The sequence below is a fragment of the Phacochoerus africanus genome, chromosome 15 (assembly GCF_016906955.1).
Source record: "Phacochoerus africanus isolate WHEZ1 chromosome 15, ROS_Pafr_v1, whole genome shotgun sequence".
Lineage (NCBI taxonomy): Eukaryota > Metazoa > Chordata > Mammalia > Artiodactyla > Suidae > Phacochoerus > Phacochoerus africanus.
The window spans coordinates 12,329,219-12,349,450 of NC_062558.1; the positions used below are offsets into that span (position 1 = coordinate 12,329,219).

General features: G+C 39.5%; 1 protein-coding gene across 1 annotated transcript in view; it reads right to left on the bottom strand.

Annotated features, from left to right (window-relative positions):
* Window positions 1-20,232, bottom strand: part of FBXO16 (F-box protein 16) — a 52,364-nt gene that overhangs the window by 17,962 nt on the left and 14,170 nt on the right. Inside the window, exons 4-6 of the mRNA XM_047761760.1 lie at window positions 14,896-15,102; window positions 9,328-9,492; window positions 3,844-4,076 (exon numbers count right to left, since the gene is read on the bottom strand). Coding sequence (XP_047617716.1) covers window positions 3,844-4,076; window positions 9,328-9,492; window positions 14,896-15,102 — 605 coding nt within the window. The remainder of the gene's footprint in view (window positions 1-3,843; window positions 4,077-9,327; window positions 9,493-14,895; window positions 15,103-20,232) is intronic.

The window sequence follows — 20,232 nt, forward strand, 5'->3', positions numbered from 1 at the left end:
GAATTGTCTATTATCTTTTTTTTTTCTGTCTTTTTTGTCTTTTTGCCTTTTCTAGGGCTGCTCCCGCAGCATATGGAGGTTCCCAGGCTAGGGGTCTAATCGGAGCTATAGCTGCCAAGCCTACGCCATAGCCACAGCAACGCGGGATCCAAACCACCTCTTCAACCTACACCACAGCTCACGACAACGCTGGATCCTATTTATCTTTTTAAATCTTCCAAATTTTGTCGTATGTACTTTCAGACTTAGGTACATATGCATTTGCAACAATTATATCTTTCTGTTGAGATGATCTCTGCATCATAAAATGCCCCTTTTTATGTCTGGTAATACTCTCTGTTTTAATGTCTATTTTATCTGATATTAATGGTCATTCTAGCCTTCTTATGCTTCCTCTTTGTATGGTACATATTTTTCTATCATTTCACTTTAAACTTAATTGTGTCTTAATGTTTAAGGTGTATCTCTTCTAAAAAAAAAAGCATATACTTGGTTCTTGCCTTTTTACCTTTTCTGATAATCTCTGTCTTTTAATTAGTGTTCAGTACACTAACATTTAATGCAATTATTGCCTTACAAATAATGTTTGAGTCTCACAGAAAATTCAGGAGATTATCAGTTTTTCTCATGCTAATGTACCTGGGTATCTAAACTTGCCTCTCTTTGACTTACCAACCCAATCAATACTGAGGGCCACAAACTTAAATACTGTCTCCAGGGATACATTAATCAATATAGTCTATACATTCACAATGGTTCAAAATTCTAGAGTTCAGAAGGATATACAGTGAAATTTGCTTATCCATCCTTGCCTTTAACGTATAGTTCTCCTTGAAGGAAAACGGTAGTATCAGTTTCTTGTGTATATTCTAGAGGTGTTTTATGTATATAAAAATATGTATGTGTATATGCATATCTTTCTCCTCCACCCATTTAAATGTAAATGGTAGTATTTCTTTCAAACTCTGTTTTGTGCCTTACCTTTTTCCCTCGGCGCATTCTAAATGATCAGGAAATGAATTGTACTTTTTCTGATATAACTAGAAGAATGTGAAGTTCATGAATCAAAAGACTACAATTATTTCACAACTGAACATTTAATGAGTATTGCAGTGACAGTCAGTGGTGATATAAATTTAAATAGAGTTCCCTGGTGGCCTAGCAGTTAAGGACTTGGCACTGTCACTGCTGTGGCTTGGGTTCAGTCTCTGGTCTGGGAACTTTTGCAAACCGTGGAAGTGGCCAAAAACTTTTAAAGATGAGTAAGGGATAGTCTGTGCCTTCAAATAGCTCAATTCTTGTTTAATTAGGGATACCACTCTCATCTCATCTTCTAAAGGGACCCCAATGGCCCAGAAAAATCAAATGTAATCTGAGTGTCCCCAAGTCATCAAGCCTTCTGGGATTACCCTTTCCCTTTCCTTTTTTTAGCCAAATAATATAATTTTAGAAACCATCCTACGAAAAAGTAATTACTTACTACATGTCAAGCACTATTATAAGCATGTTACATATATTAATCCTCACAGTGATCACCTGACTTAGGTTTAATATTATTTATTATTATTCTTGGTTTAATAATTTAATAATATTAATATATTATTGTCAAATATTTCAAAACTTGTTTCCTTAATTTCTATTTATCTTATGTGTGTGTGTTAACAAATGAACAGATACATACATATATACAGATACAGATGTATATTTTCTTACTTTTTTTTTCCTTTCTATACTATGGGAAGGATTCTGTAGACACTCTTTTGCAATTTGCTTTTCTCACTTAATGATGTACCCTGGAAATCACTCCTTACCAGTTCAGAGAGATGTTCCTCATTCATTTTTACAGTTGCCTAGTACTCCATTGTGTGAATGGACCATGCATAGCTTATTCAACACTCTCCTACTTATAAGCATTTAAGCTATTTCCAGTATTTCAAAATCATAAACAATGCTGCAATAAATATCCTTGCACTGATGTACTTTTGGTGTTTTCAAGGTTGATTCCTAGAAATGGGATTTCTAGGTCAAAATATAAAAATATACAATCATTGCTGGATATTCTAAAATTTTTCTCTATAAATTTTGTGCCAATTTATATTCCCACCAGCAATGTACAAGAGTGCCTGTTTGCCCACAGCCTCACCAATAGAATATATTTCAAACTTCAAAGTTTTTTTTTCAATCAGAGAGTTGGAAAATGGTATCTTTTGTAACTTCAGGCAAAAACTAACATTGGAAGGATAAACCAGAAACTAATGATATTTATAAGTGGGAATGAGGTGGAAAAGATGACAGTATAGGATGGTGTGGAGGAGATGAGAGGGGTGCATGATGTGCTTCTCTGAGTATACCTTTTGTACACTTTTTGTATACTTTTATATGGCATTAACTCTTTTTTTTTTTGTCTTTTATCTTTTTAGGGCAGCATCCACGGCATATGGAGGTTCCCAGGCTAGGGGTCTAATCGGAGCTGTAGCCTCTGGCCTATGCCACAGCCACAGCAACGTGGGATCCAAGCCGCATCTTCAACCAACACCACAACTCACGGCAATGCCGGGTCCTTAACCCACTGAGCGAGGCCAGGGATCGAACCTGCAACCTCATGGTTTTTAGTTGGATTCGTTATCTACTGAGCCACGACGGGAACTCCATTAGTATTAACTTTAGAATCACATTAACATACCCACACTGAAGGAAATGCCAAAAAAAAAACAACAAGAAATAACTTTTGAGTCTATATAACTTTTGAGTCCGGATAAAGGCAAAAAAGAACCACAAATATTGAATTCTAGTTGGTAGATTTGTTTAAATGATGATATGAGATAGCAATTCTGAAATTACTTTCAGAATTTAAGTAAATATATACGGTGTGTATATATAATATACTTTTATACAAAATTTTATGTGTACATATATGATCAAAATCATATATGTATGTGTGTATGCGTATCGTGGTCACAGAAGGGGGGTGAAAATATGGAAATGACAAGAATGGAGTCTATGATGTTGGATTGGAATTTGAGATATTAAAATATTTAAAGAAGCTGTGATGTTAAAGCATTACAGTTACAAAATACAAACGTCCAGGAGTTCCCTGGTGGCCTAGTGGGTTAAGGATCAAGCATTGTCACTGTTGTGGTTCAGGTCACTCCTGATCCCTGGGTGGACCCCTGGGCTGAGAACGTCTGTATGCCATTTGTGGGGAAAAAAACAAACAAACAAACAGAACAGAAGTTCCAGCTGTGGCAGATTGGGATCAGCAGTGTCAATGCAACACCAGGATGCAGGTTTGAGCCCTTGCCCAGAACAATGCGTTAAAAGGATCAGGCGTTGCCATGCCTGAGGACATGGGTCACAACTGTGGCTCTGATCTGATCCCTGGCCCAGGAACTTCCATATACTGAGGGTACAGCCAAAAAAAAAAAGACAAAAAATAAACAAAAACAAATACAAAGAACAGGGCACATTTACCAGTAATGGTGAATTTACTTTTCAATTACTTTTTGTTTCTATGTAGTAAAAAGCATTTGTGGGAGTTCCCTTCATGGCTCAGTGGAAACGAATCCAACTAGTATCCATGAGGGTGCATGTTCGATCCCCGGCTTTGCTCAGTGGGTTAAGGATCTGGTGTTGCTGTGAGCTGTGGTGTAGGCCAATAGCTACAGCTCCGATTCGACCCCTATCCTGGAAACTTCCATATGTTACAGGTGCGACCCTAAAAAAACAAAACAAAAAAAGCATTTGTATTTCACATTAAGTTCTGTTTTCATCTTTTCATAGACTGAAGTGCTAGTAAGTGGTTTCTGAAAGGAAAGAAGTGGAGGAGAAAGGCGGGATTCTCACCCTTGCCAGCTGTGCTCAATGGGGTCACAGTTGTCCAGGTAATTGAAGCGAATGATGTCAGTCGGATGCTTGTCAGAGGATCGCCAGGGTGGGAGTTCTTTCTCCCCTGGGTGGTTCTTCTTTCTTAAACAGGCAGAGGACCGGAAAGCTGAGGAAGGAAATGGCTTTTCCTCTGGAGAACTGCTTATAACTAGTTGAACATTGGCGATCACAAACCCATCTTTTGGAGGTGTCTAGAAGAAGAAAATTAATTATTTTTGTTCTCAAAACACTATAAGAGTTCTCGTCATGGCTCAGTGGAAATGAATCTGACTAGCATCCATGAGGACACAGGTTTGATCCCTGGCCTCACTCAGTGGGTTGAGGATCCTGTGTTGCTGTGGCTGTGGTATAGGTCAGCAGCTACAGCTCCGAATGGACCCCTAGCACAGGAACCTCCATATGCCACGTGGGTGCGGCCCTCAAAAGACAAAAACAAAGACAAAAACAAAAACAAAACCCACTATGATGATAACATAATCATCACCAGCACCATGATGGCCATGGTAATGGTGACAGTGGTTATGGCAGCCACGAACCCAAGAGTACTTGCCAGGCACTGTGTCAGGAACTGTTCGTGCATTATTTTATTTAACTTTCCCAATAATTCTAAAACGTAATACTAACTACTCCCATTTTACAGAAGAAATTGATGATAGAATAAACTAATTAATTTGCTCACAACTACCACAAAAGTAGTAATACATGGGGTCAGAGTTTGAATCCGGGGTGGTCCTGCTTCAAGTCCATGCACTGAACCTCTCTATCCTGTACTGCACCCTCTCCTACCACATCATTGTATAGTTTTTCCACAACTGCAGTTACCTGAATCATAAAAATATACACCTTGTGATTCATTGGGTTAAGACCCTGACATAGTGTTCCTGAGGATGCTGGTTCAGTCCCTCAGTGGGTTAAGGATCTGGCATTGCCACAAGCTGCAGTGCAGGACACAGATTTGGCTCAATCTGATGTTGCTGTGGCTGTGGTGTAGCATCTTTGTTTATATATTACTGAATTAAATTTGTTAATATTTTTAAAGGATTTCTATATCTGTGCTCAAGAGGGATACTGATTTGTGGTTTTGTTTTGTTTTCTTGTAAAGTCTTTATCTGGTTTTGGTATAAAGGTAATGAGGGGAGTTGCTGTAGTGGTGCAGTGGAAACAAATCCGACTAGGAAGCATGAGGTGGCAGGTTTGATCCCTGGCCTCGCTCAGTGGGTTGGGAATCCGGCGTTGCCGTGAGCTGTGGTATAGGTCGCAGACGAGGCTCGGATCTGGCATTGTTGTCGCTGTGGCATAGGCCGGCAGCAACAGCTCCAATTAGACCCCTAGCCTGGGAACCTCCATATGCTGTGGGTATGGCCCTAAAAAGACAAAAGACACACACACACAAACAAAATAAATAAGTAAAGGTAATGAGTTGAGCAGTTTTCCCTCTTTCTCTACTTTCCCAAAGAGCTTATACAGACTTGGTATTTCTTCCTTAGATGTGTTACAGAACTCACAAAGGTGAGTCAGGCATTCTGTAGAAAGATTTGAAAATTATGAATTCAATTTTTAAATTGGTAAGGAATGACAATGCTGGATCCTTAATCTGCTGAGCCACCAGGGGACTCCAAAATTGATAAAGATTTATTCATGTATTCTCATTCTTACAGAGACTGTTTTGGTAGTTTGTGTTTTTCAAGGATTTTCCATTTTATCTGGGTTGTCAAATTTAGTGGCATGGAGTTGTTCAGACTATTCTCTCATTATCCTTCCAATGTCTACAGGATCTACAGTGATGCTTCCTCTTTCACTCCTGTTACTAGTAATTTGTTTTCCCTTTTTTCCTAGATCACTCCAGCTAGAAATCTACCAATTCTATTTACGTTTTCAAAGAAGTAGCTTTGGTTTTACTGAAATTTTTTTCTATTGTTTGTCTTTTCAATTTCATTGAGCTCAGTTCTTTATTACCATTATTTATTTATTTATTTATTCTTTTAGGGCTATACCCACAGCACATGGAGGTTCCCAGGCTAGGGGTCAAATCAGAGCTACAGCTGCTGGCCTACACCACAGCAACACCAGATCCGAGCCTCATAAGGCAGATCCTTAACCCACTGAGCAAGGCCAGGGATCGAACCTGTGTCCTCATCGATACTAGTCAGATTTGTTTCCACTGAGCCATGATGGGAACTCCAGTTCTTTATTATTTCTTCTTTGTGTCTACTTTGGGTTTAACTTATTATTTTTTTTAATTCTTTTTCGGCCACACCTGAGGCATATAGAAGTTCCCGAGCCAATGATCAAGTCTGAGCTGCATCTGTGGCAACGCCAGATCCTTAACTCACTGCACCATAGCAGGAACTTCTTCACTTATGCTTCTTTTTCCAGGTGAAGTCTGTTTGAAACTATGCTTTTTTGAGTAGATAGTATAGCCTCACAGAGAGTAAAGATCAGCCTAGTCCAGTCCTCCCATTTTAAGGTTGGGGGAAACTAGTATTAACTCCTACCATCTACTCATAAAATACTTTTAAAAGCTCTGCTGACGCACATGCCAAGTATGAGGTACTCGGGGAAGTGAGATGGTGATGGGGCTTGAAGGAAGGTAAATTACCTTCTACTCTAGTGGCTATCTATGTTCACCATCACTGCAGCAAACTCAGGGAATTACACAAATTATTCAAGTATGTGTAGTGCTGACAGTTGACTTTGTTAACCTTAGACATTTACTAACCTTAGTCTTTCTGACTTAAGTCCAGTTTTTTAACCAATAAATGTAAGTTTATTAGTTGATTTTATTAACCTTTGTTTTTCTGATTTAGGTCTATTTCTTTCTTCTTTCTTTTCTTTTTTTTTTCTTTTTTGTCTTTTTAGGGTCACACCCTCAGCATATACAGGTTACCAGGCTAGGGGGCAAATCCGAGCTGCATCTGCGACCTACAACACAGGTCATAGCAACACGGGATCCTTAACCCACTGAGCGGGGCCAGGGATCAAACCCGAATCCTTATGGATATTAATCAGATTTGTTTCTTCTGAGCCATGATGGGAACTCCTGAGGTTTGTTAGTTTGTTTCTTTTTTTTTTTTTTTTTGCCACACCCAAGGCATATATAAAAGTTCCCAGGCCAGGGATTGAACCTGTGCCACAGCAGCAACCTAAGCTGCTGCAGTGACAAACCAGATTCTTTTTTTCTTTCATCTTTTTAGGGCCATACCTGCAGCATATGGAAGGTGCCAGGCTGGGGTAATAATTGGAGCTGTAGCTGCTGGCCAGTGCCACAGCCACAGCAACACCAGACCAGAGACACATCTGTGACCTACACTGCAGCTTGCAGAAACAACAGATCCTTAACCCACTGAGCAAGGCCAGGGATTGAACCTGTATCCTCATGGATACCAGCTGGGTTCTTAACTCGCTGAGCCACAATAGGAATTCCAAAACATCAGATACTTAACCCACTGTGCTATAAGAGAACTCCAGATCTATTTCTTTAACAGTAAAACTGAAGTTTAATATAACAAAGTACTCCCCACAGAAATTTAATAATGAGCAAAAAGGTGGCAATTTCTTGCATCAGAACTATTTATTATTTTGGAGTTCCCTGGTGGCTCGGTTGGTTAAGGATCTGCTGTGGCTCTGGTTACTGCTGCAGTGTGGGTTCAATCCCTGGCCCCAGAACTTCTGCATGCTGTGGGTGCAGCCAAACAAAACAAAACAACAAAAAACCTATTTGTTATTTTGCATAAGTATTTTGTAGAAAAAGAGTTATTGCTAAAGACATGGCATTAAAATCAGTTTATTTCATTTTACAAGGAGGTTAATCACTTCTCTCTATGCTGCTCCAGTACAGCCCAAACTTCAGCTGTTGCATACCATTCCCTGCATACAATTGAGAATCAAAGTCAAAGAAAGCCTATGATAAAAGAAAGCCATGGAGTTCCCAATGTGGCTCAGTGGTTAATGAACCTGACTAGTACCCATGAGGAAGCAGGTTTGATCCCTAGCCTTGCTCAGTAGGTTAAGGATCTGGCATTGTCGTGAGCTGTGGTGTAGGTCACAGACACGGCTTGTATCCTGCATTGCTGTGGCTGTGGCGTAGGCCAGCAGCTGTAACTCTGATTCAACCCCTAGCCTGGGAACGTCAATATGCCGCAGGAGTGGCCCTAAAAAGACCAAAAAAAAGAGTCATGGCCCCTGTAAATTTTTTTTTTTTTAAGGGCTGAACCTGTGGCATATGGACATTCCCAGGCTAGGGGTCAAATCAGAACTACAGCTGCCAGCCTATGCCACAGCCACAGCAATGCTGGATCCCCGACACACTGAGTGAGGCCAGGGATCGAACCTGCATCCTCATGGATCTTAGTCGGATTCGTTTCTACTGCACCACAGTGGGAACTCCCGATACTATAATTTTTACAATAACTTTTCTACCACTGCCGTTAAAAATGTTCTTTTTAAAGAAATTCTCACAGAAAACACCAATTATTGAAATCAGAAAGACTAGTTTTATCATTGCAATTGTAACAATATTAATTATGCATAGCTTATTACTATATTAAATGTAGATAGATTCTTCTTTGAGCAAGCACATTAAAACTAACCTAAATGAGCATGTTAGGAGTTAACTACTCATATTTCAAAAGGATTCTTCAGTTTGGAAAGGATTCCCTGCAGCTTTTTTTACAGAAAACTCTTGTGGTTTTAAAAGTCATTAAAAATTTTTAATTTACATGTAATTTTTTCAGGAACTCATCTATTGTACAAAATAATGCACAACTCTGTATGTGTATAGATCATGCCATAAAGAAAAGGCTCATAAAAATTTCCCATAAATTATCTAATTAGCTGTGACTCCAAGAATGAACATAAACATGGGTGATAACACATAGAAAACCACTAGAAAAATTATGCTCACACTATTTACTTTGTATGACCACATGTAAAGACTTTACATTGCTAGTTTCTAGCTTCGAAAGAACTTTAATATGCCCATTATGCCCTTCTCTAATTACTGATTTATTGGAAAACTTTTCTTTATAAATGACATAAAAATAAACTTCAGCTTGCCCAGTAGAAACATAGAAAATTTGAATTAGTTAAGTAAAATTCGATGACCCATTTGTAACATACACTGTCCATCCCCACAGAGTCCCAGGGTCAGAACTGTGTGGTGCAGGAGTCAGAGATTCAGGAATCCAGGAATCTGTATAGCCACACTTAGAGCAGCTCCATAATTCTAACCTGGGGGGAACGATGGTTAGGAGTGTCTCTCATATTACAGGGATATCTTGAAAAGGGCTGTCAAGTTCTCAGAAAAGGAGAATTTTGAAGTCAGAGTATATTTCCTTTGAACCAACTGCCTTCCCCAACTTCAAGTTTGATCATTTAGTCTTAGTTCTAGAATTCCTAAATAGTTGCTATTTGTAATTTTGCTGTTTCTTTTCCCAAATTTACCTTGGGCTTGGTAACGTGGAGTTCTTTCACCATTTGAATGTAGTGCTTCTTCCATATACCCTGCTCAAAGGGAGTTGGAGAGAAATTGATGTACCAGTTAAACCGTAAACATTTGAGCATCCAGAGCTGATCCAGTTCTGTTAAGTTCTTCCAATGCCAGCTCACCTGAAAAAAACAACAAAAAAACAAAAACAAAACTATACACTTTACATGCCCACTTTCTCCCTGGAACTGAGATAACTTTTTTGTCCTTTTCCTCCAAATCACAGCTTAGTTACCTCCTACCTGAAGTGCTTCCTAGCCAGACAGAAGGATTTTTTAAAATGTTAATTCAAACTTAGAATCAGAATCAACTAATATTCATTGAGCACCTATTAACCAACCATTCTCATACAACCTAAGGAGGAAAGTATAATTATTATTTTCAATTTGCAAACAAGGAAACTGAGGCTCCTGAAGGTCTCCAGATGAGAGATATACGACAGAAACTCTGCTCAGCACATTGCTTATTGTTTTCATGATATGCTTCCATTTTCCCTCCTTTTTTTTTCTTTCTTTTTTCTTTTTTTTTTTTTTTTTTTTGCTATTCAGGGCCACACCCGCAGCATACGGAGGTTCCCAGGCTAGGAGTAGAATCCGAGCTGTAGCTGCTGGCCTGTGACATAGTCAGAGCAACGCAGGATCCAAGCCACATCAGCAACCTACACCACAGCTCACAACAATGCCAGATCCTTAACCCACTGAGGCCAGGGATTGAACCTGCTTCCTCATGGATGCTAGTCAGATTTGTTAACCGCTAAGCCACGACAGGAACTCCAATTTTCTTTTTTTCTTTTTTGGCTGTGCCCATGGCATATGGAAGTTCCCAGGCCAGGGATCAAATCTGAGCCGGAGCTTCGACCTATGCCACAGCTGCAGCAACACCAGATCTTTAACCCACTGCACATGCTAGGGATTGAATCTGTGCCACCAGAGAGACAACACTGGATCCTGAACCTGCTGTGCCATAGCAGGAACTCCTTCCCTCCATTCTTAAGATTTAACTAAATGTAAATTTTGTAAAGGGAACACAATTACTAACTATATTGATGTGTCCTACATAGCCTTTATGATTCAATACACTCCATTTCCATAGCATTATGGTCAATTCTACACATCCAGCAAATGTTGGGTGTGATCCTATTATGTGTAGAAGTATTTACAGTAATTTTTTTTTTCTAAGGGCCAAACCTGTAGCATATGGAAGTTCCCAGAGTGGAATCGGAGCTGCAGCTGCCAGCCTTTACCACAGCCACAGCAACACCAGATCCAAGCCGCATCTGTGAACTATGTCACAGCTTGAGGCAAGGCCAGATCCTTAATCCACTGAGTGAGGCCAAGGATTGAATCTGCATCCTCATGGATACTAGTCAGGTTCTTAACCCACTGAGCCACAATGGGAACTCCAGTATTTACAGTAATTTACCACCGGTTTTGAATACATCTTGCTAGAAACTAGAGTCAAGTTCATTTATAAAGTTGAGAGTAGGCATTCTATGTCTCTTATCAGGAGTTGCAAAGATGACACCTAACCTTCAAATTCAAATTTCATCCTTGGAAAACTGTCCTCTTTTTCAAGATTAATTAACTAATGAATAATATTGGCGTGCCTCCAAATAAGCAGAACACTCCATAACGGAACTTGCTCCCCAGACACCTATTGATTTGTCCCTCTCTTCCTCCCTTCTTCCATTCCCCCTGCACTGAGTTCCTATTGTTTCATGTGCTGAAGATGAGACGGGTGGGAGAGAGGCATGCAGGACAAGGCACAATTAGAAGAAATAAGCAGTTCAGGAGCTGGAAGGAGGAAAAAGCTTAGAGGATCTGATAGAGCCCTGCAGGCAAAGAAATCACATCTGCTTTGTTCAACCCAGAAATTAAGCTACATCCACCTTAATCCCCTTATGGTTAGTTAACTCAGAATTCAACCGGCAGGTATGGTTTGCGGGGGAGGGGGTGGGGAGAAAAGTTTCTCAATTCTCATTCTTTTCGTTTTTCCTTAATTCCTGTTTAAACCTGAGTATTTAAGTTGAGATTCCCCCCAGAGTACATAAGGCTTAGTTTTGGTTTTGCCTTTTGGTGTTTTTTGTTTGTTTGTTTTGCCTTTTGGTGTTTTTTGTTTGTTTCTGGGTTTTTTTTTTTTTTTTGGCTGCAACTGAAGCTTGCAGAAGCTTCTGGGCCAGGGATGGATCCAGGCCACAGTGGTGACCCTAGCCACAGCAGTGAAAATGCCCAGTTCCTTGGCGCAAAGAGCCATCAGGGAACTCCCTTTTTGTTTTTGAACTAAACAGGAGTGAGAAGAATTGCAAAGAGCTTTCAAAATTGTAAGACATATTTTTTTTTCTTGCTGCCCTCGCAGCACATGGAAGTTCCCAGTCCAGGGATGGAAACTGTGCCATAGCCGTGACCGGAACTGCTACAATGACAATGCCAGATCTTTAATCCGTTATTTTTATTTTTTTATTTTTTATTTTTTATTTTGTTGTTGTTGTTGTTGTTGTTGCTATTTCTTGGGCCGCTCCCTCGGCACATGTAGGTTCCCAGGCTAGGGGTCTAATCGGAGCTGCAGCCACCGGCCTACGCCAGAGCCACAGCAATGCGGGATCCAAGCCGCGTCTGCAACCTACACCACAGCTCACGGCAACGCAGGATTGTTAACCCACTGAGCAAGGGCAGGGACCGAACCCGCAACCTCATGGTTTTTAGTTGGATTCGTTAACCACTGCGCCACGACGGGAACTCCTAATCCGTTATTTTTAATAGCTCAAAGCTCAAGTTGGTGCAATGACTTTCTTTTTTACTTTAGTTGAAGGACAGCCACCTCACAGTCAGTTCTGGGAATAAAATATGATGCTGAAATCCTACAAGATTAACATATGGTGCACATAGATGAATGCTTAGCTCTTTCAAATATTTCCCTGGAATGATAACATTCTCATTGTGAAAAACTTGACAAATTCTGAGAAACTTGAAGAAAAACAACACCCATCACCCATTCAGTCAGAGATGACCATTACTAACAACCTAGTAGAATTCTTTTCCTTTCCATATGTTTTTTGGGCATCTTTGAAACAAAATTGGGAAATTCCATATACAATTTAAAATTGTCTTTCTTCATTTTACATACACTATTTATGGAAGTTCCTGTGCCAGGGATCGAACCCAAGCCACAGCTGTGACCCAAGCCCCTGCAGTTGGATTCTTTCTTTTTTTGGGGGGGGGGATTCTTTTTAGGCCCCCACTCATGGCATATGGCGTGAATTGGAGCTGTACCCGCTGGCCTACACCACAGCCACAGCAACACCAGATTTGAGCTGTGTCTTCGACCTACACCACAGCTCACGGAAAGGCCAGATCCTTAACCCACTGAGCCAGGTCAGGGATCGAACCCGTATTCTCATGGATGCTAGTCAGATTCGTTTCCACTGAGTCATGATGGGAGCTCCACAGTTGGCTACGTAACCCACTGGGCCACACTGGGAACTCCAAGGGAAATCCATTTTTCCACTACACTTTTTTTTTTTTTTTTTGCACGTGTAGATATATAGCCATCAGACAAATACAAGAAGTTGAATGGCTGGGGCAAAGGGAATCTTTATTTAAAAAATGGATATTACCAAATTGTTCCCCATGGTAGTTGCAAAAAAATTATCTACCAACAATATACAAAAGTGCTTGTTTCCTCACAGCCCCACCAATATAAAATATTATCATTTAAAAAATAACTTCGGGGAATTCCCACTGTGGCACAATGGGATTGGTGGTGTCTCTCTAGCACCAGGATGCAGGTTTGATCCACAGCAGGACACAGCAGGTTAAAGGATCTGGGTTGCTGCAGCTGCAGCCTAGTTTGCAGCTTCAGCTTGAACTCAATCCCTGGCCCAGGAACTCCACATGCCAGGGAGCGGTCAAAAAAAAAAAAAAAACCACTGAAAACTCCATCTGGAAGTTTCCATGTGGTACAGCAGGTTAAGGATCTGGGGTTGCCAAAGCTGTGGCACAGGCCACAACTGCAATGCAAGTTTGATCCCTGGTCCAGCCAAGAAAACAAACAAAAAGTCACTCTATCTGATTTATGAAAGCTGGCGTGATAATGAGGCTAAGCATTTTATATATTTTAGAAACATCTGCTTTTTTCTTTGTGAAATACTTGTTCACTTCCTTTGCTCATTTTTCTGCTGGGTTTTGATCCCCTCCCACCCATAGTATAGAGGTATAGTAGTTCTTTTAAAAATAAGGACTTTAGCCCTTTGCTGGCAATATTTTTTTTTTCTCCCTGTTTACTGTTTGGGTTTATTTATGGTGTTCTTTTCCATAGAGAAAATTTTAATATTTATAGTCACAATTTAAAATCTTTCTTTCTTCCTTTCTTTTTTTTTTCTTTGCCACACCCATGGCATGTGAAAGTTCCCAGGCCAGGGATGGAACTCATACCACAGCAGTAACCCAAGCTGTTGCAGTGACAAACACTGGATCCTTAACCCACAGTGCCACAAAAGAAGTTCAAAAATCTTGCTTTCTTTATTCTTGTCCATAAAATATACATAATTGATATATAAAATAGATAAAGCAAGATTTTAAGCTATATATTTTCTTTTGAGGCCCTGAGTATTAGAGAATACTCACAAAGGCCTCCCCCCATGTTTGCTTTGAGTACTTTAATGGTTTCCTTTAATTTCATATCAATATTTTATCCTTTATAATCATTTATTCAGGTAGCTGCCCAATTGTTCCAACATCACTTATTAAATAATTCATCTATCGTACACATTCGCTTTCTTTTTTCCCTTTTTTTGGCAGTGCCTACGGCATGCAGAAGTTCCCTGGCCAGGGACTGAAACCTCGCCACAGCAGCGACAACATCAGATCCTTAATTGCTAGGCTACCAGGGAACTCCTATTTTCTTAATTTAAAAAGCTAAAGTTAGCATGTTACACGTTTGTGAATGCATAGTAACAGATAAGTTTTGGTCCTATTAGACTGTGAAGAGAATCAACAAAATGACTATCAGCTTTATATCTTAAATAACATACTTTACTATACCACAGAATCATGTGTAAGAAAATAATGGTCAGATATTTTCCAACCTCACCACCCTCCTCTCCTGACCCTATAAGCACCTTTGCTCACTCTGAATTCTTTTAGTCTCATATTCTTTTGTACTTACTCATCAGCACCTTATGTGAACTTTTCTATTTAGGAATGGCTTGCAGTATACACTTTAGGATTTCATTGTACTTCTGTGCTGTATGATATGAATATTCTGCTAATGAACCACTACATATAAGTGTATTTGTCTCCCCAATAAGCTTATGTTATTTTGTGGACACCAGTGGTATCTTATACTTTCCTCCCCTTGCGAGTACTAAATGCAGAGTTAGACACAAAGGAGATAGGAGTTAATTCAAAAATCTACAGACTAAACATATTGACCATCTCATCTACTTGTGCATTGCTTTTTTTCCCTCAAGTTTCAGAGTTTTCTAAGGTGTCTTTACAAAATGCCTTACACTGCTTCTTTTTCTTTACCTGTGCACAACGACAAAGGCTTCGAGGGTCCAGGAAAGAGAAGATATATAAAGATAATACTCTTGGAAGCTTGGTAGTAAAATCCAGAGCTTCTGCTGGAATTTTTTCCTGAAGCTTTCGACAGCAGAACTTTTGCTGTGAAAGAGAACAGCGTTCTAACAGGCCTGTCAGGATTCTTCTCCTTTGAGAGTCTGTCCATTTGTCAAACTGGAAACAAACAAAAAGGAAATAAGGAAAAGAAAAAATCCAGGTTTAGTGTGATACTAGAGATTCATTATGAAAAAGAGGTAAAATGGCATAGAGAGTGAGTTTAGTAATTTAGTTCTAATGCATAGCATGCATTTATTTCCCTAATTAGTAAACTCCATGTTTTGCCATCTACTTGTCCTCTCTCACCTTTATATGGGCAAGCACGTGCAAGACTGTGGTGTGTACACCAGTTCCATAAAAATAGTAAGTTAGGAGCTGGCCACATTCATAAAATGAGAATATACATACTTATACAATACATATCTTCCTCAGCTTGTGATGGGGTTACATCCCAATAAACACATCGTAAGTTAAAACTATCCTGGGAGTTCCCATCATGGCTCAGCAGAAATGAATCTGACTAGTGTCTCTGAGGATGGAGGTTTGATCCCTGGCCTCGTTAAGTGTCTGGTGTTGCCATGAGATGTCGTGTAGGTCACAGACACGGCTCTAATCTGGCGTCGCTGTGGCTGTGGTGTAGGCTAGCGGCTGCAGCTCTAATTTGACCCCTAACCTGGGAACCTCCCTATGCCACAGGTACAGCCCTTAAAAAAAAAAATTCTTAAAAGCTGAAAATGCATGTAATACACCTGACTTATTTTTAAATATGTAGTATAGCTTAGCCTACCTGAAATGTGCTCAGAACATTCAAATTAGCCTAAAGTTGGGCAAATCATCTAACACAAAGCCTATTTTATTTGTTTTTTTCATTTTTGGCCAACCTGCAGCATATGGAGTTCCTGGATCAGAGAACATATCTGAGCTGCAGCAACACTGGACCCTTAACCCACTGTGCCAGGACGGGATCCAACCCATATCCCAGCGCTCCCAAGACACCCCTGATCCCATTGCGCCACAGCAGGAACTCTCACAAAGCCTATTTTATAATAAGGTGTTGACTATCTCATGTAGTTTGTTGAATACTGCACTGAAAGTGAAAAACAGAATGGCTGTCTGGATACAGATGGCTGTAGTGTCTTTGCTGTGAGCCTTTCTGATTGCCTGGCTGACTGGGAGCTAAGGCTCACTGCTGCCCAGCATCCCAAGAGCGTATTCAACTGCATATGGCTAGCCTGAAAAAAGAACAAAATACAAAATTTGAAATATGGTTTCTACTAAATGTCTATCACTTTCACACCACTGTAAAGCTGAAAAGTTGCTAAGGAGAACCATCCTAAGCTGGGCGGCATCTGTACAACTTTAAGAGAAAATGCCTAGAAGTTCCCACTATGGAGCAGCAGGTTAAGGACCCAGTGTTGCCGAAGCTGTAGCATAGGTCACAGCTGCGATTTGGATTCAGTCTGTGGCCCAGGAACTTCCATATGCTGAGGGTGCAGGCTTAAAAAAAAATAAATGATTTTTAAAAATAAACAACAACAAAAAAAGAGAGAAGATGTCTGGGCAGCTGCTCTCCCCCCAGAATTTCTATATTATTATCAGTGACTAAAACTCCAGGACCAGAAATAAACCTTTGTCTTCACAGTTGGAGATAAGGTATAACGAGCAAATAGCCCTGAGAAGGAGAGTACATAGGGTTAAAGTCCTACCAATATGTAAATGATTGATACGGTGAGAGGAAAAGTTGAGAGGGGGACCTGGAAAAAAAGAGTGCCAGAGACAGGTAATGTGGGGAATGCCAAACAAAAGCTTTGGTTACTTTACAATTTTCCCTGAGAGATAACTTCAAACCAGTCCCACGATCAGTGCCTGACCAGAGATAAGGAAATGAGGGCTGGCCAAAACCAAAAGGCTCTTGTGGGACCACCTAGCAGCTGAAGGAGACATTACCAGAGTCTAAATCTCTCTTTTCTTCTTCAGTTCATTAAAGAAAAACAGGGAAGTTTGAGGCTACTTGTATTTTGTATACAATTGCATTTCACATGTATTTATTAGTTATTGTAATCAGAATTTCATAATGAACTTTTTTTTTTCTTTTTCTAGCTTCACCTGTAGCATATAGAAGTTCTCCGGTTAGGGGTCAAATCAAAGCCGTAGCTGCCAGCCTACACCACAGCCACAGCAATGCGGGATCGGAGCCGCATCTGCGACCTACGACCTACACCACAGCTCACGGCAATGCCAGATCCTTTAACCCAATGATTGAGGCCAGGGATTAAACCTGAGTCCTCATGGATACTAGTCGGGTTCTTCTCGGGTTCTTCAACTGCTGAGCCATGACGGGAACTCCCTATTTATCTTCAGAAATAAATCAATACATCCACAACTCCACCCCTGGCAACCTCCTAATTTCTTCATTTATATATTAAGAACAATTATATCTAAATTATAGGGTTGTTGTGAGGATTAAGTAAGTACAAAATCCTTAGTCAAGTGCATGACATCGTAGTCATGGCAGCCAATATTATAAAATATCAGAGTGATGTTGAAAAATAATAAGTACGTGGGGTGAATCAATGTAAAAAGAGTAAATGGGCAAACAATTAAATTTACAAGCATAAAATTAGCACATTTCTACATTGACAGGGATGGGAAACACATTCTGAATGACTGAGGTTAGCTCATTTGTTTTCATAGACGCCCACAAAAGGAAACCAAGCTCAGGTCGAAGAACAAATGATTTCAAAGAAATATAAAAGAACATTAGGATATAAAATGCTGAAGAAATCTATAAAAGAAAAGATTAAAACTTTTTATCTAGAGATTAAAAAGATAATTACATTGGTTTCTCATTTATTTTCCTGATTACAACAATCTAAGGTAATTTATATTTGGCTTTGATAAGTGTTTTTTGCCTCGAGGGGTTTTTTCCTTTCTAATTGTATTTTTTTTTAGGCTAATAGAAAGTGAATTTGCATTTCCTGAATCCCTACCTATTGAAGGTGGGAATGACCCAGAAGAATGCTTAACAGTTGGGGAAAATCTCTTTAGAATTTAAAAGGTGCTAGGAAGAATCCAAAAAGTAAATAACTCACAGAAGAGTTACCTGTACAGGAATTTGGTAATCTCCCAATATCTCTTTTTTTAATTTTAATTTTTTATTATAGTTGATTTACAGTGTTTCAGGTGTATAGCAAAGTGATTCATTTATACATGCATATATATGTATTATTTTCCAGGTTATTTTCCATTATAGGTTACTATAAGACATTGAATATAGTTCCCTGTGCCATACAGTAGGTCTTTGTCATATATTTTATATATTACTGTATGTATCTACTAGTGTGTATCTGTCCCAATTGCCCTTATATCACCTCTCAAGTAAAATAGCCCTAACATTTTAGCCAGGGATCTGATGTGTAAGATTGGGGAGCAGCTAGGACCATTTTCCCATCCTGGCATCATGTACAGTATCTCATTTCACAGTTAGTTCCTTTTTTTTTTTCTTTTCATTTTTGGCCGCCCTGTGGCACATGGAGCTCCTGGACCTGAGGTCAGATCCAAGCTGCAGTGGTGACCTAAGCTACAGCTGAGGCAATGCTGGATCCTTAATCCACTGTGTCGGGCCAGGGATCAAACCTGAGTCCCAGTACTCCCAAGACACCTCGGATCCCTTTGCACCACGGGGGGAGCTCCACACGGTTAGTTCCTTTATAATATCATATATTATATGCCATTATGCTATATTATGCTGTACTATCTTATACATACCATAATTATAATTGTATTTTATAATTATTTTAATGCCTTTTATAGGGCTTTCTTGACAACAGAATTGTGAAAAGCCTATTTTCAGAGTGGTTATTACGGGGATTCTTGCTGCACTTTGAGAAAGTGAGGACAGTTGTCACTGCCACTTATCTCACACTGAATGGCAAGGAAAGCTCTCAGGGAGAAGGGGACAAGATGAAGAAAGAAGCTTGTTATTTTTTGCTTATTGGTTATATTATCTTAATCTGGCTGAGTTTCTGAATCTTATTGTCAAACACTTAATTTCACAATTAAAGCAAAAGCATGAATGCATTCTTGGTTTAAAAGTTTCAAATAGGTACTTTCAGAATTAAATATGAAAATCCCCTTTATTCTTCCCCATCACTCCATTCCCCATTAATAACCACTGTTTACAGTTTGGAGTTAATACATTTCTATGCATTTACATATACATAGTGCCATCAACAGGGAAACAGTTAAATAAATTAGGGTATACCCATCCCACTGAATACTACACAACAGTCTTATTTATTTTAATTTTATTTATTTATTTTTCTTTTTTTTTTCAGCTGCACCCAAGGCATATGGAAGTTCTTGGGCCAGGGATGGAATCAAAGCCAGAGCTGCAACCTACACCACAGCTGCAACAAGGCCGGATCCTTAACCTACTGCACTGGGCTGGGGATCTAACCAGCTTCTCCACAGAGACAAGCCAGATCATTGACCCACTGTGCCAGAGCAGAAACTCCTACGCAACCGTTTTAAAAACAAAATATAGCCATAGATGTCCTGATATGCAGTGAACTCCAGAGCGTAATATTTTCTCCAGTCATTTATAGTAGGATGGATATGCCATGATCTATTTATTCAATATACTACTGATACCGTTTAGGTTGTTCCCAACACACACACGTGCACACATGCACTGCATTATCCTTGTGCATGTTTTTTCATGTCCCGTGTGATCATTTCTCGAGGCCAGATAAACAGAAGGGGAATTACAGGCTCAAAGATATTTACATTTAAAATTAAATAGTTTTAATTTTAGAAAATATTTATTGAATGTGTGATAGCATCGAGGAATATACAACAAGGAGCATGATAGAACCCTGCTTGCCTGGCTACCCCTGCAGTTTAGCCGATTGAAGAAGATCATTAGTGATCTTTGCAAATATATGTTTCTATGGGTTATGGTAAAAGGAAAGAATAAATAAGACCTTTTAAAAAGTTCGAAGACCTTGAATTTTATCCAGAGTGATATGAAAAATATTTAACTGGCAATGTTACTAACCAACCAGAACAGAAGCTGATCAGCTTTACCAATGAGTACTGGCTGACCTTTAACCCTGATTATATTAATTTAGCAATTTCCACTAATAGTAAGTGGAATGACAGCACAAATACAATGATTCTAAATAAGTCTCTTTTTCAAGTTGTTGGTAACAGATGTAAAGTTAGTTTAAAAGCATAAATAGAATA